Source organism: Sturnira hondurensis, unplaced genomic scaffold (genome assembly GCF_014824575.4).
Source record: "Sturnira hondurensis isolate 20B ecotype Veracruz unplaced genomic scaffold, ASM1482457v3 Scaffold0017746, whole genome shotgun sequence".
Classification (NCBI taxonomy): Eukaryota; Metazoa; Chordata; class Mammalia; order Chiroptera; family Phyllostomidae; genus Sturnira; species Sturnira hondurensis.
Genome location: NW_028090377.1, coordinates 69492 through 92065, shown reverse-complemented (window position 1 = coordinate 92065; position 22574 = coordinate 69492). Strand labels below are relative to the sequence as shown.

The window sequence follows — 22574 nt, the reverse complement described above, 5'->3', positions numbered from 1 at the left end:
ATATTTGCAAATCATGTATCTGATCAGGGATCAATATCCAGAATATATAAAGAATGCATAAGACTCAACAATTAAAAAAACAATTCAAAAATGGATAAAGGACTGGAATAAGCACTTATCCAAAGAAGACGTCCACATGGGCAATGAGCACATGAAAAGATGCTCAACACCACTAACCGCTGGGGAAATGCAAACCAACACATAAGATACCATTTCATACCCATGAGGATGGCCATCATAAAAAACTGGAAACGAGTGGAGATAAGTGGAGAAACTGAAACACTTGTATAGTGCTGGAGGGAATGTAAAATGGTGCACCCGCTCTGGAAAATGGTACAGCAGTTCCTCAAAAAATTTCACACGGGGTTACCACATGATTCAGCAATTTCACTTCTAGGTACTCACATATACCCCAAAGAATTTCAAGGCAGGGACTTGAATAGATATGTGTACCCCAATGTTAACATCAGAATTTTTCACAATAGCCAAAATGTAGAAGCAAGCCAAGTGTCCATTAGCAGATGAATGGATGAACAAAATATGGTAAATGCAAACAACAGAATATTATTCAGCCTTCAAAAGGAGAGAAATTCTGGCACATGCCACAATATAGTAAACGCTGAGAACATTCAGTGAAATAAGCCAGTCACAAAGAGATAAATACTGTCTAACTCTGCTTACATGATGTACCCAGAGCAGTCAAATTCACAGAGACGAAAGTCGTCGAATGCCAGCACCAGAAATGGGGGCTGGGGACACGGGGGCTCGCATGGGCACAGGTGCTCCCACTGCAAGACGCAGAGCTCTGGAGAGGGCTGGCGGCCATGGCCGTGCCTCGGTGTGCCTGTACCTGGTGTGACTGCACTGTATACTTCAAATGGTTACGGTGGTAAATTTTATGCTATGTGTGTTTTACCACAAAAAAGGGTACCTTTCCTTTTGAAATATAGCACCAGGAAAATAATTTTAAACTAAGTTTAAATGTATATTACCCACTACAGCTAAAAGGCATATATTAACTAAAATGGTATCAAGTGAAAAAAGATGGTACTGAGTGTAAAAAAAATGTATTTCCCCAGAGTACCTTCCATGACAGCAAAGTACAAATAACACTTACGTGAGCCCGCGTATCCGGCAGGGAGGCAGAGGAAGGACAACCACTGAGGAAAGAAGAGGTGACTGACTCGGTTTTATATGCCTCTGTACTATCTGAACTACTGGAATAATGTGTTTTCTTTTTGGATGAAAAACCCAATAGAGAAGAAACAAAACCAGGCTTAAAGGTTTCTTTGTTTCTGGCTATACATAAACACTTATTTGGCTGCTTTCCCCCATTCAAACATATAAAGGCACCGATGTTTGCACGTTAAGGGTATAAGGAATGAAGTGTGAGAACCGGGCCTCACAGCAGAATAATTAACTGAAATATCAAACACCTACTATGCACTGAACACCATCCTAGGCTCTCAGACACGGGACGGAGGACTCCCCGCCTGCTCTGCAGCAGCTCCCTCCCGAGTGGACACCCACCACAGCGGGACGCTGGTGCGCAGGGAAGCAGGGGCAGGCTAGCGGCGCCTGGATGCAGAAGGTCAGGGGCTGCCTGGGAATCAGTGAGCCACAAAGTAGAGGCTGCCTACATTGTCGAGTTCTACTTCTTAATAAAGTGACTTCTCTTAATTATCACTGATGTTTTAAAACAGCCTCTCCTCTTAACTGCTATTTCTCTAACAAAATTTACAGCATTTTTTTTTGTTGGGGGGGGGTGGCTTTCCAGAAGAATAAATAGTGCATATTTTCCATCACATTTATTGCCTCGGTTTCAAAATCCCTGTATATTCTCACTTATCACTCCTACTGAAAATCTCCACAACTGAGTGAGGTGACTGCACACCTCATCTTACAAACACTTCCTCTCTGGTCAGTGAGGTCAATGACAAAATAGGCTCAAATCTGGGCCTTTCAGATCACCTCGTGCTTATGAGCCCACTGTTCTCCAGGGCACTGTGTCACATAAGAGGAGGATCATGTGCTAGAACTTGCTTTCAGATTCTAGGAAAGGTTACAGACATTAAAAAAATAAAACCACTGACAGGAGGTGGGGTCAGGGGCTGGTGGGATCGAGAGAAAAAGGACTCATGGACACGGACAACAGTGCGGTGACTGCAGGGCACGGGTGGCAGGTGGAAGAGTGGATAAGGGGGATAAATGGTGATGGAAAAGATACAGAGAAGAAGAAATTAAATATAAAACTATGGCATCACAAAAAAATAAAACACCCATACTTCCATAAAAACTAAAACGAAAGCCACTGTGGGTAGAACAAGTTTCCAAAAATATATAAGGAATGTTGGTATGTACTGTGCTTGGGCACTGGGAATCAATCCAAAACATTTTATTTTGGCAACGTTGTTTGACACTAAACATTCCTTCCTTCCCCTTTATTTTGAGTTCATTTCTTGATTCTCGTGAAAGGAGACAAAAGGTGGCGGTGACAGCAGCAGAGGTCACTGCCACGTGCTTTCGCACGGCTCTGTTTCGTAACGACCGCTCTCTCACCCCCTTTCCTTCCTGTCACCTGACAGAACTTCAGTCACAACTATTCTTTCTAGCTGTACTAATACTTTTCCTTCCTTAGATGTTGTAAAATGCTTGCTCTTATGATTGCAAGGGCAGACATGAAGGACCTCTCTGAGCTGGTTTCAGCAGCCATGTTCTTATACTCAGCAAAATAACTATTACCTCCAGAATGAAGACAAGACTCCTTCATATAGAAAGATGCCCAACATTATTAATGAAATACACATTAAAACTACAATATACTACTGCATACCTTTCAAAATGTCTAAAATTAAAAACACTGACCATACCAAGTGTTGGCAAGGCTGTGGAATAACTGGAAGACCAGTACTCTGTTGATGGGAATGTAAAATGGCACAGCCGTTTCGGAAACCAGCTTGGCAGTTTCCTAAATTGTTAAATATATACCGACTACACAAGGTGCCCAAAACATACATGCAAAGCAGTTTTACTTACAATAGCCCCCAGCAACCCGAATGCCTGTCATCAGGTGGGTGGATAAACAAACTGTGTGGCAGGTTCACACTCAGACTGCTACTCAGCAATGAGAAGGAACGGAACTGCTGACGGAAGCAACAGCATGCACGGTCCTCAAAATCATGGAGCTGGGTGAAAAAAGCCAGACTCCCCCCACCCCTAAAGAGCACATATTGTATGACTCAGACTCCCCCCACCCCCAAAGAGCACATATTGTATGATTCGGCTTATACCCAATCCCAGGAAATTGAAACTTGGCTATAGTGACCAGAAGAAGGTCCGTGGTTGCAGAGCTGGATGGAGCATGAGGAAACTAGGGTCTCACTGGCATGTTCACATCCAAAGGCACCGATCGGTACACTTGAGGTGTGTGTGGTCTATTTAGGTCGATTATACCTCAGCAAAGCTCTTGAAAATACCAGTAAAGCTTGAAAATTTTAATGACAACTGGCCATATGGTACTTGAAGATGCTACAAGGCCATTAATAACACTGAAAATAGGATATTCGATGGTGATTCAACAGATGATTTTAAAAAAAGAAAAAAAGAAATACACAGCAATGAAAATGAATCATGATAAAGGTTAGAGGAATGAAGGGCTACCCATGGGGTAAGAAAGGATGGTAAAGAGCAGGGCTTCAAAGGCAGACAAATCTGGGTTTGGACTCCTGCTCTCTCCACTCACTAGCCGTATGCTGCTGGGTAAGAGGTTTAGTTCTTCTACGCCTATCTCCTCGTCTGTAAACACATTCAGAATTGTTGTGATTAGTAACTGAAATAATGTATGTGCCTGACATACTACCTGGTACAGAATAGATACTTTAATGACACAAACTCCCTTGTTTTAGTAGCATTTTAAACTTAGTTGATAGGACTGGATGGGGTAAACTGCTTATCTTGAGGTTCAGATTAATATCTTTGAACATGTACTAAGTATAAGGAGCTGTGTCAGGCACTTTACTTATGGCTACGAAGAAAATCACAGAACATACTATAGCTGGAGATGCTTCTCTCAGAGGTCAAAGTCTCTACATATGTTCTTTTTTCCTTTTTTTCCCCCCAATCTCCATCTTTTGGTCCTTTCTGTCATGTGGCTGGTTCTCTCAATCTGTAGACACCAATTCAACAGATACCAATTCCAGACTCAGCTTTGTAATTCCCCCATCTAGCAAAGGGTTTCATAAGCTATGCCAGCTCAATACAAGCTTACTGAATGAAATGAAACTGATCCTAACTGGGAATTTCACATGTCAATTTCACTAAAAAAAGTGGGCTGTTTGAGTATGGAGTTTAGTCAAAAAGACCACTGACCATTTGGAAATACTGTAAACACAGAAGTGACTGACGATTTCTGCAGTTATATTTTATAATTTTCTACAGTTTATATTTATTGCATTATAAAAATCCATTGTTTGTTTTTTGGGGGGATTAGCTCAAGTCAATAGACTTTCTTATTTCAAAAACAAAACCCATCAGACTGCAAGGACTATTAGGCATTATAGAGGCAGATGGGAACCAAACTATTATCTTGGAGGTTCAAAATATTTAATCTCTTCACCTTTCAAATGCATTATTCAGGATGACCGTCATAACGAGTGGAGTCAGAATTCACTTCCATGTAACTACACAAAAGGCTCATATACTCAGAGAGCCTACACATCGAAGCAGATGTCAGGATGCCTTTGTACCGTAGCTGGGGGAAGTGGCTGAAGATAAGAAAGTCATGTCAACAGTGTCGGCTAAGTTTGTGAATCTAAAGAAAACATAATAAAAAGAACAAAAACCCCCCCAAACTCAAAGAACTTATAGATATCTGACCCAATAATACTACTTCTAAGAATCTGTATTACAGAAAAAAAACCCCAGCATGAAATAAGAGAAATATGTATACAAAATTTTCAGAGTATTATCCAGTCTATCTAGAGGCAACCTAATATTGAACCTAGGAGGGAATAATTACCTAAATGTGTCACAGTATGTTTTCCTGATGGAATACCCTACAGACGTAAAAAGGATGGTTATGAAGACCATTCGGCAACATGGAATGTTACATGGAAAAATACACAAAATTAACATTATTATGACAAATATGTTTTAAAAAGAACAGTAGAAAGAAGAAGGAATGACATCAAGTTGCTAACAGTGGTTAGAAGGATGGAGCCTTGGGTCACTATCTTCTCTCTGGTACTTCCTAATTTTTTTGTAGTCTGGTTACCTAACTTTTTCCATTCTAAAATTAATGTAACTTCACAAACGAGGCTGTAAACCGCATTTCTGAGTAAGAGGAGGCAGGAAGATAAGACAAGGGAGGGAGGAGCGAGGCTGACTGGGTCCCGGCAGCAATCGTGAAGCTGTGTGTAGACTCTGGTTAACCATCAACTCAATCACTCTACAGCGGCCTGCGCGCCTTACAAAAATATTGCTCTAGTCTGTGATTGTCTTTCTCTTCTTCCTGATTCTACATTCTGTAATACAGCACAACATGGAAGGCAGAGTTAATATCCAACTAAGCATAGCTCCCTCCTTGTTCTGTAAGGTAAATAGACTGTCTTAAAAACATTTATCTTCTCTAAGGCACTTCACACTGTTGATGTCTAATAGCAGTATTAACCATGTTTTCCAGATGGAAGGGAACGCTAAACTTGATGACTAATGTTTTCGTTGGCATCTAGAATGGGAGAAATAATTTGGTCCCTGGAACGTGTGTTTCTGATTCACGCTCCCGGCCAGCTAGCTGTCAGTGTGAAGAGACACAACTCCCTCTGAATAATTTCAGTGCTGTCATTTAAAAGCAGGTTAAATAAACATTGAGGCTTCATTAAGCTATTTTGTGCCTACATCTCTCCCTTATTTATATTGTTAGTAAAGATTCCACAAAGTAGATCCCTCAGCCACAAGTGGGAAGACACAAACTCCACCGGACTGACCAGAGGAGCCCAGGCTGGCGTGGCTCGGCTGGGGGAACGCCGCCCTGCCAATCAAAAGGTCGCCCGGGGAACATGCCTGGGTTGTGGCAACTGATTGTTTCTCTCATATCCATATTTTTCTCCCTCTTTCTTCCTCCCTTTCCCTCTCTCTAAAATCAATACATAAAATCTAAAAAAAAAAAGACCAACTAGTGGAAAGAAAAGAGTGGAATGAAATGGCAAAACGCTCCTTTCACAGAGGATATGTGTCCACATCTTTGGACAGTCCTCAAAAACACCCAATTTAATCGACACTCAGTGCCAGACCCCGCACCAGGCACTTCTGTATTTCCTTCCTTCACACTCAGAAGCCCTTTCTGATCTCCTGTTAAGTTCTGGAAGGACTACCTCAAATGATATCTCCTTGGGCGAACTTCCTTCCTCTTTTTCTAGCTGGTACTAGGCTGTACTGACTGTTCCTTACAAAATCCTGAGATATTGGAGTCAGAGGGGATCTTAAAATCATTTAACCTAACTTTCTGAAACCCAGAGGCAAATGACTTTTTCCCAAGGTGAGTAGATCAGTTAGGAGTAAGCAGTTTAGAGTTTGCCATACAGGAGCCCAGCCACACGCTGCCATGTATCACTGAGATGTACAAATCCTGTCTGCTCTATCAGGTTGTCACCTCTTTCAGGAGAGAGACCAAGTCTTGTTCATCTCCAGTTTGCTCAGGAAGTCGGCTCATTGTTGGGCCATGTGTGCTGGCCCAGATGATTCAGTTAGAAAAGGTGCCAGTTCAGGAGAAGCGTGGGTTGACCGGTTGCCGACCGACCGTGCTGCTCAAGAAGCCAAAAGCAAGTCTGTGCTTGGATTTCCATCGTTACTCCTGTCCCACAGAATGACCCAAAGACATGGGAATCTGCCTTTTAAAAGATGCAATAAAAAGGGCTATTCCACAACGTGGAGCAGTTCTGTTGTCCTGAAAACAGGACACGCTCTTCTAACCCGAAAGTCAAGTGTGAGGTGTGTGTTATTTTCCCCAGTGGGGTTAGCAGTAATGGTGAAACAGAAACAAACCTTCAGTAGATTGTTTTCCCTTAGGGTGCATATCTGTACACAACCCTTTTTAAATGTGCAAGCAGAACGGCATGTAAAAAGCTGATAAAACTTCTAGGAATGTGCTTAAACTTTGGCCAGTTTCTCTAGCAAGGATGCCTTTTTCAATCCGAAGGGCACAAACACCGAAGGGGCACTGTGGATGCAGTGGGAAATTGGGAAACTGGGATTCTGGCTCTTAGTTTGCCACCACTCCCTCTATCTGTCCATCCACTCATTCAATTCTTCCTTCGACAGATGTTTACTGAGTACCTACTACGTGCCAGGCACTCTGCTGTGCACAGCAGTGAGCCAGGTGGGAATGGCAATTATATTCTAGAGGGAAAGACAGATAATAAATATAAGGAAACAAATAAAGAAGATAAATATAGATTGTAATAAGTGCCACAAATAAACAAATAGGATGAGAGAGTGCCGGGTGGAGAGGTAGCCACAGGAATGACTTTAGTCTGACTAGCTAGGCAAATATCCATCTATATAAATATTAGGCAAATCACCAAACTTCCTGGTACTCAGATCTCCGACATAAAAAGCTTAGGTTTAACCAGATGACAGAGTGGAGAGCGCCTTGGACTGAAAAACTTGAGCCTGAGGCCTGGCCTTGTGTGTGAGACACCATCTCCCTGATGAAAGACACTGGAGCAGAACAGGAAGCCCCTGTGAACCCAACAGGTGACGCCACGGACTACGAGCATTCCTTGCCCTTCTCGGAGAGTGTTTCCAACTCTCTGGGTGTTCATTTTCATGTAGGCTAGAAAAGACTTCCGAGAACTCAAAAACCCTAGATCAAATTTTCATTCTGCTACTCCCAGACGAGACGAGTAGCCACTTCCTGAGTGAGGTAACGGGGAGGTAAACTGGTCCTGATGCCAACCAGTGATGTTCTTCAGTGAGTGGTTTTAAAAAGCACTATTTCCCCGACCCCCCTTCTTTCTTACACTCAAATTTAGCTCAATTAGTGACAGGTTGAAGAAAAAACACCCAAACCACTAGCAAAAGCGTTATTTTGTTCTTTAAAATTTTGGTCATTATCAGGTTTGGCTACATAGTCAAAGAATGTCACCCTTAACCAAAAGTTAGACTATCACATCCGAGAAGAGGAACATACCGAGTGTAAGGTGCCATTATTGGTCACTGTGGGAAGGCGGGCCCATCGCTCGTTTTCCAGCTCTTCCATCACTTGGTTCATTGCACTCTTCAGCCACGTGTCCACAGAAACACCGATCTGCTTTAGCAGGTCCAGTCGGGCTTCAGCTTTCAACTTAATTATCTTAGGAAACCAAGAAAATGGTCTGAAATCAGGACATTTTTCTCTCTCAAATTGATTGTTTTAAAGTTATTTCTGACTTATTAATTAGAAAAATATTGATATTCACTAGCAGTTCTGCCTTGGCATAGTTATCAATTTGTCCGTTGGAGAGAGGGGGAGAGGGGAAGGTAAAAGGGGGATGGGGGAGGGGAGGGGACAAGAGAACAGGGATCGGACTGCTCATGGTGGCAAATTATAGGGAACCGGTCTGCATGGCAATGGTGAACACAGCTCAGCCCTGGTTCGGAAAACCGACAGGCACGAGGCAGCACACAGGAGCCAGGCCCACAGATCAGCTTCCCCATGGAGAATCAGGCCTGCATTACATCTAGGCTGCTTTGAGGCTTGCTTTTGCTAAGACTCCCTCACCCTGAGTTAAGACAGCAAATGTTTAATGCACATCTTTGAAGTAACTTCCTAAAGTCTGTGCTAAAGCGTTCCAGGATAGAGTGTAACCAGATCAATGACTTTTTTCATTCCCTTGCATTTGCAACATTCTTTTCTTTGTTATCTGTAAGAAGTAATCACCTAAAGCAAACCTGAGCATAATGAATGAGAACCTTCTTTGATGAAATGCTCTCAGAAAGCAATGAGTCTGTCCAAGCAAGGGTTGGGGCTCACTCTCACTCAGAGAGTGGCTGTGCCATCCCTTTTCTCTACAGGACTTCTGCAGTTCGTGTGAATTTGTTCATCGCAGCCACAACACCATGGACACTGCTGGCCGGAGTCCACATCAGCAAATGGCACACATGCATTGACAAGATACATCAGATATAACTTATGAATAGGAAGCTATTAGTGGGCCGTGAAGTCTGCATTCTTTTCTTCTTAATAAAGCTACAAATACATCAGAACATCCTAGAATCTAGCATTTTCAATAGTCTTCCACCCATCTCTTGGACTTTTTCTTCTCTATCATTCATCTTTTACAAGTCTTCAAATGACCTCATCACATCACTCCCCTGCCTAAAAACTTTTGCGATGCCTGCCTAGTGACTGAAGATTTTAAATTAATTTATTACACAGCTGTCAGAGACGGCAGAAATTGAGAATAAAAAGTTCCTATTCTCCAAATTAAAGGGAAAGACTGCCTGTCTTTTGGCTCTTGTTCCAAAACTGTGCAGGTAACCACAGTTTAAATCTGTCCCTGTCAAAAGGCAACTGCTTTGCTCCAATAGCCATGCCTCTGGGAGTCCTGCCATCAGTGACGGCCCCAGGCTTCTGCAAGGCGGCCAGCCAATCAGCTGCAGCCGAGCTCTAGCTCCAGGAACCATCACTCCTGCTTCCTGTGGTCTGCCTGCCTCTCTGCACACCACAGCTAAAGGTGAGCCAGACTGTGAAACTCCTGGTCCTGAAAAAACGCTGGTCTGAGAAACCCACACTTCCCAAAATGCTCTAAGTCAGTTCCACTTTGTTCAGAGAGATTGTGTTTTGTGAGTATCCTTCTCTTCTGCTTTTAGCAAGTAGTACGCACAGCTTCCTTGTCCCATGAATTAGCATGGCAGTCTCTTCCTCCAGCCTTTGAAGGCGCCACTAAAATAATTTTAAGGACCCTTACTTAATGGCCTTCTGTGGGACTCTTGGACAAGCAAGTGTGCTCACCGAGCCCTCCTGTACGCAATTTTGATCATTCCTTGGATTCTCTGCTGGGGGAGTCAGTATCAAAAAGGATCTGAGCTCAGACCTGTTTCATTGAGTGCCTGTGGCTGAATTTGTTGTATTCCTAAGATTTTTAAGCATTGAGATAAAATTCACACCACATAAAATTCATCACCTTTATCCTTTTAAGTGTTAAATTCAGTGGTTTTGGATATCACATGAATCTTTACACAAAATAATTTGAGTTCTTGGCCTGGAGGCACACCATTTAGTAAACAGTCTTGCAAAAAATCTGCTTATTTTTCTAATAATTTCTTTTTTACAACAGCTTTATTGAGATAAAGCTTACACACCATAAAATTCACCCATTTGAAATGTACAATGCAATAATTTATAGCGTATTCACAGACAGGTGCAACACCACAATCTTGGAACGTCGTTCTCACCTCCAAAGATACCTGTGTCCCTGCCTACTGGCCCGCTGGCCCTCATTCACCCCGCAGCCCCTGGCAATCACTCGTCCACCTTCTCTCTCTGCAGATTCACCTCTTCTGAACACTCACGATAAATAGGACCACACAGTCTGTAATTTTTTGGTGAGATTTATCCATGTTATAACATGTCTCAGTACTTCCTTTTTATGGCCAAATAACATCCTATTGTATAGATATACCACGTTTTGTTTACCCATTTGTCAGTTGATAGATAGGTGGTTTGTTTCAACTTTGAGGCTAATATGAATAATGTTGCTATAATATTATTGCACAAGTTTTGTGTAGACATATGTTTTCATGTCTTTTGGGTACACAGATACACCTAAGACTGGAATTGCCTGATCTCACAATAAGGCCATCTTCAACCATTTGGGAAAACACCAGACCGGTCTCCAAAGTGGCTGCCTCCCCTGACAACGCCAGCAGCAGGGTCTGAGGGTCGCCCTTTCTCCACTTCCTCGCCACACTTGTCACAGATCCCAGCCATGCTGGCGGGGTAAAGGGGTGTCTCTCTGTGGTTGGGATCTGAATTTCCCTGGTGACTGATGGTGTCAAACACCTTTTCAGGTGCTGATGGATGATTCCCAAAGCTTCTTCAGAGAAATGTCTATTTCGATCCTTTGCCCACTTTAAAACCGGGTTGTCTTTTTATTGTTCTTTTTATTTTGTGTTTTAATTTTGAGTTTTATGTATTCTAAATAAAAGTACCTTATTAAATAAATACTTTGCAAATATTTTTCCCCATCTTGTGGGTTGTCTTTCACTTTCTTGATAGTGTCTTTTGAAGCACAAAAATTTTGGGGTTTGATTAAGTCCAGCCTATCTAGTGTTTGGGCTTTGGTGTCGTATCCAAGGCATCCAAGGTCGCAAAGGTTTATCCCTATGGGGTTTATCTTTAAGGGTTTTATAGTTTTAGCTGCTCCACTTTGGTGGTGATGCTGGGTTGATGTTGTGTACAGTGTAGCACAGGGGTCCCACTTTACTCTTTCGCATGTGGATATTCTGCTGCCTCAGCTCCATGCCAGTGCACGCTTTAAAGTAATTTGGCAATGAAGTGTTTTTAAAAATAGAGTGAACACAACCAACAGACCCTTTTGTGGAAATCATAAATGGAAGTCATTTAACTGCTGAAGCAGAGAAAGAGAGGAAGAGAGAGAGAGAGAGAGAGAAAGAGGTAGATTATTTTATTCTATTTTCTCGATACCAAGTAATCTATTTTTCTTAAGATTTATTTTTGCCAGTACTTTACCAAACAACTGACAAACACAGTATTTGCAAACTTAGATTTTTAGACTACAGTTCCAGAATAAACATAGCTATTTTTCCTTTAGAGTTCCAACTGTTTATATTTCAACTGTTTAAAAGCAGAATTTTCCAGTGCTTCCCAATGAACTTTGATGATTTGCCAATGTATTAAAACTCTGCAGAGTACAGCTCTCCGTAACTTGATGGCATTCTAGATACAACCTGGCCAAATCATTTTCAGAACTTGTAAAGACGCAGAGCTTTTTTGAGATGATGTTTGAAAAGACAGGTCCTTTAGGATACAATATCACAGTGTACGGACACTGTCAATTAACTTATTTTAATATAAATTTAATATAAGCATACCTAAGGGTCCTACCATAGTTGAGTTTATGAAATTTTGATAGCTATAAAGCCTGTAAATCTCATTTCATTTAACCACACAACAATTCTGGGGAAGGATAACAAACTCCATTTTATAGGTGAGAAAACTGATTTACCCAAGGTCATACTAACTGTGATAAACTGTTACCCCAGTGAATCGTGTCTCCCAGTACCCATACAGTCCCCTCCCTCGTGATTCTGGGCTTGCCCGTGTGATTTGCTTTGGCCAATGGAATGAATGCACATTTTATGCAAGCAGAGGTTTGATAAGGGCTACCAGGACTTCACTTTTAGGAATGTACCTCCATCATGCGAGGAAGCCCAGTTTTAGTGCATTCAAGGATGAAAACCCGAATGGAAGAAAGGCTCAGCCCTCAGTGGTCTGCTGAGTGCTGGCTGAGCGCAGCTCACTGAAGAATCCTCGCAGGCCAAACCTGCACAAGAAATGCACTGTCACAGTCAAGAGCCAGATGGTGAGAGATCATAAATCATTATTTTGGCTATAAAGTTGGGTGGGTTTCTTTTTTTTAAAAGATTTTATTTATTTATTTTTAGACAGAGGAGAAGGGAGAGAGAAAGAGAGGCAGAGAAACATCAATGTGAGATACAGTGATCGGTTTCCTCTCACACCCCCACACTGGGGGGACCTTCCCTGCCCTGCAGACCTGTACTCAGTCCACTGAACCACACCAGCCAGGCCTGTTATTGACTTTCCATTTAATTCTGATGGGTCACAGAACATATTCTGCTCGATAGCAATCCTTTTAACATACTGACAGCAATTTATGGTCTAGTATTTGGTCTTGTTGAATGTTTCACATGTACTTTATAAGAACATGTATTCTACTCCCATGTGGTAGAGTGTTCTCTAAATGCCAATTAGGTATAAATGCTCCACATGTACATTGAGGTTTGGCCAAGGATTTGGGTGATTATTTATATGTTTATATGCGAATTAGAGGGCTCCTAGACATTCACCCTCAAGCCATTAGGACTCTGCTAGGATTCTAGTGTGCAGCCCTTCAAACAGAGCCTTGTAACGTAAATATTATCAAGTACAGTCCCATTCTTTCAAGGGTCAATTCCTCTTCAGCTTTTATATGCTCTGGGTCATTTTCTAGTTCTACCAAAAAAGGCATTTGAAATATTTTTACCCCAGATTAATAATTATCTAAAAGAGGAGATAAGCTAGTTCATCATTACCAATAGAAATCCTTATAGAGGCCCTGGCTGGTGTAGCTCAGTGGATTGAGCACAGGCCTGCAAACGAGAGGATCACTGTTTGATTCCCAGTCAGGGCACATGCCTGGGTTGCAGGCCGGTTCCCAGCAGGGGATGTACGAAAGGCAACCATACATTGATGTTTCTCGCCCTCTCTCCTTCCCCTCTAAAGATAAACAAATAAATAAAATCTTAAAAAAAAGAAGTCCTTATAGAGATAGACTCTACATTGAAAGAGAACTGCAAGGAAATCTTAGATTACACTCAGTAGTTTATTATTAGTAAATATTTATAATTTTGAAACTGCTTAATAAATATAATACAGGATAAAGCAAACAAAATATTATGATGCTATTATTAGGAACTAAGACTTTTAGTGCAAGAAAAAAGATACAAATATAAAATCAAAGAAGTTAATAAAATCCTTCTAATCATAAGTTTTAATTGGAAATATCCATCTGATTTTGCGATCTGAAAAAAATTCCTGCCTGAAACAGCAAAGAGGGGGCTGAGAAACAAATAACACCCATAATGACAATCCCCTTCGCAGCTGAGATGTTGGTGTCTAACTACTATTTGCTATAAAAAAAAATCAGAGCTCCTTGAAGAAGGAAAAGCACAAGGTGAACCTATTATATTGATGGCTTGTGCTAGAGAGCAAGGGTGTGTTCAAAGACAAAGGAGAGAATGGATATAGAAGCTTAAGTTGATCTCCACAGGCCAAATTTAGACAATACAGGGCTTTAAAAAGCCCTAATGACAACTGTAATTGAAAATATTCTAAATGAGCCCTGGCTGGTGTAGCTCAGTAGATAGAGTGCGGGCCTGTGAACCGTGCGATCGTGGTTCAATTCCCAGTCAGGGCACATGCCTGAGCTGCAGGCCAGTTCTCAGCAAAGGATGAGAGGCAATCATTTCTCTCCTTCTCTCCTTCGCTTCCTCTCTAAAGATAAATAAACAAAAATCTTTTTAAAAAAGAAAATATTCTAAATGAATAAAAATCCACAATAAATTTAGAATACATAAGGTGGGACCCCATGAGAAGCAAAAAATAACCGCTGGGCAAAGAACATCTTCTGTGAAGCTGTGAACTGAAAAATCCCCAGAGCGAGTACGGGGCTGAGAGGTGTTGCAGCTCCCCCCAGTCCGAGCGTGGAGATCGGGCTGGACACCCACGGCATCAGAAACCACAGGAAGGAAATGCACTAGTAATGGCGCTAAATCAGCTCTACAGGAGAGGCCACTCTGACCCGACCCTTAGAAACAAGCCTCAAACAGATCAAGACAGTTAGGTAAGCAACTGACCTGCCGCTAAAAGAAAAATCCACAGTCTTTGAAAGAAGAAAAAAGAATCCAGATCTCAATAGCCAAATTTTCACAATTTCTAGTGTTTAGTAAAAAAATACTAAGTATTTGAAGAGCAGAAAAAATATTAGCCATAACAAAAGGGACAGTCAACAAAGAGCCAGATCACAGACATGATGTAATGAGTAGACAAAGACTTTAAACTCACTGTTAGAAATGTACTTAAAGATTTAAAGGAAAACATGAAGATAAACAGGAGTGAAGTGGAAGATACAGAAAGATACTAACTAGAACCTATAGAGCTGACAATATAATATCCGAAACAAAAATTTACAGGATGTCCTTGACGGCAGGTTAGACACTACAGAAGGAAAGATCTGTGAGCGTGAGTACACAGGAATACTAACTCATCACACTGAGATTAAGGTAAAAAAGGAGATCAACAATGTGCGGATGGTAGTTGTATGTGATGTCTACAACAATATCAAGTAATCTAATATTCGTGTTGCTGAAGTTGATTTAACCTATGTGTCAGAAGGCAGATCATTTGTGGCCTGGTCACAAGAGAACTTTTGGGGTGATATACATTTTTTATATTTTGATTGTGATGGTGGGTATATAGAGGTATGTATTTATCAAAGCTCATCAAACTGTTTACTTGAAATGGTTACATTCTTATATGTATGTTACAACTCAATAGAGTTGATTTTTATTTTTATTTTTTTAAGATTTTATTTATTTATCTTTAGAGAGAAAGGGAAGGAGAGAAGGAGAGAAATATCAATGTATGGTTGCCTCTCGTGAGTCCCCTGCTGGGTGGGAACTGGCCTGCAACCCAGGCATGTGCCCTGACTGGGAATCGAACGTGGTTGTTTGGTTCCCCGGCCCCTGCTCAATCCGCTGAGCGACACCAGCCAGGGCTCAATAGAGTTGATTTTTTAAATTCCATAATGATACTTAAGAGAGAAAAACATCCACTTGCCACCACTGGCAGGGATGCACTGCAACTAGTACTGACCAGTTGCAATGGGAGGAAAAAAAGAGCAGAAAGATCTGGTAGCACCACCTTTATTAAGTCACCACTCTTAGCATCATTAATGGTGAGACAACTTGAGAAAAACATACTCTGATGAACAACATAGCAGTTCATGAAGTATTCTTGTCTAAAATACGGATTCTCATCAGGACCTTTTAAGGAATAGAATTAACTTCAATGACAGAGAATTACAAAGTTAACTTCCATTTTATAGAATAGAAATAAACACATAAAGCTCATATTGCAAAATACTAATAGTTCCTGGCTGGTGTGGCTCAGTGAAGTGAGTGCCAGACTGCGAAGCAAAGGGTCACTGGTTTGATTCCCAGTCAGGGCACACACCTGGGTTGCAGGTCGGGTCCCTGGTAGAGGGTGTTCCAGAGGCAACAACACATTGATGTTTCTCTCCTTCTCTTTCTCCCTCTCTTCCCCTCTCTCTAAAAATAATATCTTTAAAAAGAAAAAAAAAAGAGTACACTGAAATCCTATAAAACAGGCCCTGAGGTAAATCTGAATATAATTTGGTTGGAAATTTTGATTTAATATCAGGCTCACCCATAGCATTTCATAAACCTTGTAGTAATGAAGCCTCGCATTTTATGCAATGAACATTTTTAGACTCCTCTTACAGCATTATGGCCAAGGTCTTCCCATTTTGAATTACTGAGGTATAAGGATGACATAGCAATTTTTAAGGGGGGGTCACTGTATTATTACTATTATTATTTCATTAGTAAAGGATCCACTTGTACGACTGTCATGAAGCTCTGGCTGGGCAAACAGTGACGTGTTCTGGAGGTGTAACCACACCCCACTTTGGACTTTCTGGTTGTAACCACTGTCCTTTCTCTACCTCAGCTGAAAACCCAGACTCAAAGTCTGAAGCCCTGCTCTCCTGTTCCTGGAAGACGTCAATGCCAGCTATGTAGGAGGCTTTTCAGGGGAGAAGACCACTCTGTCTTCTCAGGAGACAAAGCCTCTGCTTTGCTTTATGAGGCGGATAGCAACCCCAAGCCACAGCTAGGCTGGGACCTGCGCGGGCCTCAATGATCACTCGGTGATTCTGGGTTCCTAGTGTACAGCAGGACCCCATGAAAGGGTAAGTTAAGAGAAAATGGTTATCTATGAAAATGTGTTTATGTAAATGTAAACAATAATTTATTTTTTTGTTTTGTTAATTCACTTGATACCACATACTTCAGCCTTCACATGCATGTGCAATTCAAATAATAGAATGTAGTTAATATCTTAAAGAAAGAATCATGTAATCTATAGTTCCTCCTGCAGACCTTACACCAAATGTGAGCTATTAAAAATTTCTGGGTATCTTTAACTTCTTACATTAACTTCCTCTTCTTTGTGTTAAGCATTTCACTGTCATAAGAAGAGAGAACTGCCCTCAAGTCAAATGAAAGGTACAATTTAAACATAAAAATAACTGTGTTCTGGAAAACGTAAGTCAGGTACAGCTTCCAAAAAGATGGCTTTTAAAACTCTTGGCTTCTTGGCAAGCTACTTTAAAAGCAGGTGTGAGGTGCCAGGTAAAGAATGTCTGTGCGGCTGTGCAACATGTGAACTTCAAAAACTCAAATACCTAAATATCAAATTAGGAAAATCGCTATTAAAGTTTAAGGAGCTACTGCCTCACTCCAACTCCTGAGTTAGTCAGGGGCCATGACAGCAGCGTGTCTCGCACAGATGTCCTTGTGGCCAACACGGAGATCCTAACAGGAACAACAGTTTGCTTGTCCCTGTGTGTCTAAAACATTCATCAGTGTCTGGCACCCATTAAGGTACTCATTAAGTATTTGTTAAACTAATCAACTAGTGAATTTGCTCCCAAATTAACCAGCCAATAATTAATTAATCACTATATAAGCCCTATTTTTGGGAAAAGCACAAGCCACTTATATTTTCAATTTGTTATGATTGGAAAAAGTTTCTTTAATTTATTGCTCAGCACCACAAAGGGTTTCATCGTAACTAGCACCACTGAATGGAACCGCAGCACAGAGAGCACTGGATAAAGCGGACTGACCAACAAGGGAGGGTATCGTTCACACTGGTAGGAGTTAAAAACCAAACACGAAGGATAAAAGGGAGTTTTAACCAGCTCTCTCTTCCTTTTGTATAGGTGTTTATAATAAATAACTAACTACTGAATGAAAAGAGAAAATCCAATGCAAATAATATATAGGCAGAAGAAAGAAGGGAATCCCCCAAAACCATTATTATCAATTCCTCAAGGCTCTTGTGGTGTAGTCAATCCAAAATTTCACTAGGACAACCCTCTGAGAAGTATCCCAATGCTACCCTCATATTTGCCATCTAACTTTAGCAGGGTTATTCTGTGTCTGATAAGCAGAAATCAAGTGAGAGATAATTTTAAGTTAGTAGAATTAACTACATTTTATAAATAGTCAAAGCTGAAATTACGGATCTGGCACTGCAGTTTTTAGCGTTTTCCACATTTTGGAAAGAAAATTATTTTTGAGAATGCAGACTTACAAACTGACAGTGGGAGAGATGAGACATTCTGTTGGGGACATCTCACTTCATATTTGCACCTTTAAGCTAACAGCACAGGGCAGTTCAGCAAGCTCATGGAAATAACAGGTCAGTCGGCCTAAATGCGGACGTGGTGTGGCTGACACCTACTACGGCACTGCTGGGGGTGTGGGGAGCCAGGGCAGCAGACGGTGACACCACGGATGGAGTCTGGAGATGGAAAATACAAGCGAGGACACACCCTTAAGAAAACTTCTGGGACCTGTCCTGTACTACCAAGGCTCTGAAACTGGCTCCGCCCAGAGTCTGAAGAAACAAACAAGGAAGGCGCCCTACACAGGCCAGTGTTTCCCAGACGAGGGAAGGACCTGCCAACACTACTTGGCCCGCACACTACAGTAGTGGTTTAGCTCTGACTCTGAATTCAGAGAGGAAAAGGGCTATTTATTACACACACTGCCCTCTTCACTATGGAGGCTGTAGATCGTTTACCAGAAGAAAAAGGCGAGCCGTGGTTACTGGGGCTTCTCTAGACCAGGTAGATGGCAAGTTGCTTCTGGTTCAGGTCGCTTCCATGAGGTTGTGCCAAAAACGTGCTCATATTTCCTATGTTTGTGCATGCTACCTCTCTGCTGTACTCCCCCACCCCCACCGAAACAAGTCCTCAAAACCTCTCAAGTCCTAAGGGGGTATTTGAAAAGCAAACGATGCAAGAGTTCCTTGTATAGAGTCCGAGATGTTGGCCTAGAATTGTAAAGCTGTGCTATGTGTCAGGGGAGCTTACCGCCTCACTGGGAAGATCTGGCCGTTAGAAGGTATTTCCCAACACCAAGTTCAGATGTGCCTCCTTCCTACCTTCTGGTTTTAGTTCAAGTTCTGCCTCTGGAGCTTGCACGGCATAAATCTGTGCTGTCCCTTTTTCTCTAACTGAATACTACCGATTTGTCAACACCCATCTTATGTCCTACTTCTTCTGTGTCACCTGCCCTTGTGACTTCTCCCACAGGGGCATGTTTCTTCTTCTTTTAAATTGTTCATTTTTATTAATTTTAGAGAGAAAGAGGAAGAGAGGAGGGGGAAGGAGGAGAGGGAGACAGACAGACAAAAGAGACAGATATCAATGTGCTGTTCCACTTCCTTAGGCGTTCACTGGTTGATTCCTGTACGTGCCTGGACTGAGGACTGAGCCCACAACCTTGGTGTACCTGGATGATGTTCTAACCAACAGAGCTACCTGGCCAGGGCGCTTCTGGGTTTCTTAAATATTAAGTATGCTTCTGTGGACGACTCCCTGCACTTAGGCTTTACAGTCTTAGCTGTCTTTGGCATTCGTTACACCTCCCTAACGAGAACACGTCCCTGAGGGCTGGACAGCCTCGATCTTTTCTGAGTGTCTCCTTCCATGTCCCTTCCGTGGTGCACGCAGTAGATAACTATACCCAAGTGCACACGGGTCCTCCACAAACTGGTCCTAACCACAGTTAATTTATTTACTCTCTACCACATTTCCTTATAAAAGTCCTCCACTCTAATCAAATCTAACTGCCAGACTGTGTCCCACGTCTTCCTTCTTTTTAAGTAACTTCTTTCTTTCCATCTTAACCTCTCTCTCCTGAGGTCAGGGAATATTAGTGTAGGTAGCATGGACTTCGAGACACTACACATAGAAATGTTATTTATTTATTCTTTTCATGGGAGAGAGGGTTTCATACTTTCATACAACTCTCAAAAGGTCCCATGATAACCTCTCCCAAATTAAAATCCACTGTTGTAAATTTGTCTGGTTTGCTTAACCGAGTCTCCTCTTCTAAAAGCTTAGCTGACACCCCTAGACCTAAGATTCCAGAGAATCTCCCACATGTGGGGCATTTCTAGGCTCTGACCTTATATACACCAATTACTATGCTGTCAATTTGACTGATTTATTAAGTACCTTGCATAACCTTAAAATTAGTATCTTCATTGTGACTTAATTCATTTTCTTAATGTTTATTGATTGTAAATGCTTCTTAGAGAGATTAGTGTCTTTTTGTTGCATGTACCACCTGGTAAGAAGCAGTTACTTAAAAACAATATTCTCGATACAGATGAAGATGGTGAGTCATCTTCATTATAGTAAGTGCGCAGAAACTGGATTCTAAAGGTACGTACCACAGCTGAGACATTAACGGAGCTGGGCAAATGCCAAAATTAGCTTCCACCTCACCTCTGCTTTTCGAATATTTTCTTTAGCTTCATCCATTTTCTGTTCCAGCTCTGCTCGGCTTTGTTCCGACACTGCGACTCCGTGACATTCCAGGTCACCCAGGACCTATTACAGAACACAAGGAAATAGTGACTGCTTTTTCCTAAGTGACTGGAGTAGTTTGGTAATTTAAAAGACTTGAGTGATGAGCAGCCACGGTTCCACTTTTGATGTTTAATTTTAATTTTTTGTTAATGTAAAAAATCTGAAATAATTATAGACCCAAGAGAAGCTGCAGAAGGACAACAGGGAGCCCCTTCCCTCAGCTTCCCCAAGCGGCAATGACTGCGCGAGCACACTGCAGCGTGCAAACCAGGGAACGTGCACCGGTACGAGCACACGAACCTTGTTTGGGCCACACATTTTTTGTGCACACTTTTAATTTTCAACAACTTTATGAATATAAAATATTGCTGCAAAACAACAACTAATGAATAATGGCACAAACTGCGACACCTGCACATGCTGCCGTGCACCTGACTCCCCCAGGTGACCACTATCCCATCAGTTTATGTGCGTTTTCTCCAAACCATTTCCTAGGTATGTCCCATACACTTGCATAGTTACAGCTGAGCCAATGCCTCCTTGAATACATATGGGAACAGTTATCTAAGATAAATACGTACAAGCGGAAACTGTACATTTTCATATTAAAAGACATGACCAAATGGCCCCCGAAGGGTTACGCCTACTCTTCCACTACCAGTATGTGAGAGCGCGTTTCTCTCTCACCCACATTGGAGATTGTCAATGTTCGAAATTTTTGCCAAAGGTCATCTTATTGTTTCAATTTTCATTTCTATGTAATAGAGAGCCTCATTTCATATGCTGCTGGCAGTTCATATCCTATATGCAATTTTCTAATTTCTGTCTTTTTGTAATTATTCAAATATATTTCTCTCTAGATATCAGTCCTAATAGTTGTTGTTAACAATATTTATGTTAGAAATATTTCCTTCTATTCTATTCCCTTTCTCTTAACTTTTAAAAATTATCCTCACCCAAAGACATTATTTTATTGCTTTTAGAGAGGAAGGGAGAAAGGGAAAGAGAAACTTTGATACGCGAGAAACGCATTGATCAGTTGCCTCCCTTATGCTCCCAGACCAGGGATTGAACCAACATAGGTATATGCCCTGACTAAGAATCGAACCTGCAACCTTTTGGCTAGGAGGCAATGCTCTGACCAACTCAGCCACACTGGTCAGGACCCTTTCTCTTAACGTTTTGAAGTTATTTTGTTTAACAGAAATTTGTAGTTTAGGTTTTTAAAAAAGATTTTATTTATTTATTTATTTATTTTAGAGAGGGGGAGGGAGGGAGGGAGGAAGAGAGGGAGAGAAACATCAATGTGTGTTTGCCCTTCATGCTCCCCTTGCTGGGGAACCAGCCGGCAACTCAGGCGTGCGCCCCCATTGGGAATTGAACGACGACCTTTTGGTTTGCAGGCCCACACTCAATCCACTAAGCTACACCAGCCAGGGCAGAAATTTTTAGTTTTTATGTTGTTGAGGTTAATAATCTTTTCCTCTATGGGTCCTGGGTATTGTGTCTTGTTTAAGAAGCCATTTTTAATGCACCAAAATATTCTATATTTTTCTAGTTTACAATAATCCCGTTTAGCACTTGAGTCTTTAATTCTTTTGAAATTTATTGTATATTTGGTGGAAGGGAAGAATCTACATTTTTTCCCCAAATACACAGACACTTGCTCTAACACCACTTACTAAATACACTCACTCTTTCCCCAGAACTCTGAAATGCCATTAAAATGTTTTTCATCATGAAAAATTTCAAATATATTCAAAAGTAAAGAAACTAGTGTGATGAACTACCATATATCAATCACCAAGGTTTTCAGTGATATGAACTACCATATACCACCAAGGTTTTTCCAGATCTGTTTTATCTATTCCTTTTTCTCTTTGCTAAAGCATTTTAAATAAAATTTCAGACATCATGTCATCTCACTGGCACTTGAAGAGAACGCCTGGGTTTACAGCAGCCTTCCATCTAACCTGGATAGTAGAAGCCCTGCTGAGGTCCACAGCCAGGTGTCATGTGGGCTCCCCTCCCCGGCACTGGTGTTCGGGCTGGGGAGCCTGGTGTGGGGCTGAGATCCCTCGCCTAAGGGGGCACCTCTGTAGT

The 22574-nt window shown here is 41.5% G+C and overlaps 1 protein-coding gene across 2 annotated transcripts in view; it reads right to left on the bottom strand.

Moving 5' to 3' along the window:
* The window catches only part of FCHSD2 (FCH and double SH3 domains 2), a 99901-nt gene that overhangs the window by 12858 nt on the left and 64469 nt on the right, over positions 1 to 22574 (bottom strand). For both annotated transcript variants that reach the window (XM_037068684.1, XM_037068686.1), the window contains exons 7-8: positions 20388 to 20492; positions 8189 to 8350 (exon numbers count right to left, since the gene is read on the bottom strand). In XM_037068684.1, the coding sequence (XP_036924579.1) occupies positions 8189 to 8350; positions 20388 to 20492 (267 nt within the window). The remainder of the gene's footprint in view (positions 1 to 8188; positions 8351 to 20387; positions 20493 to 22574) is intronic.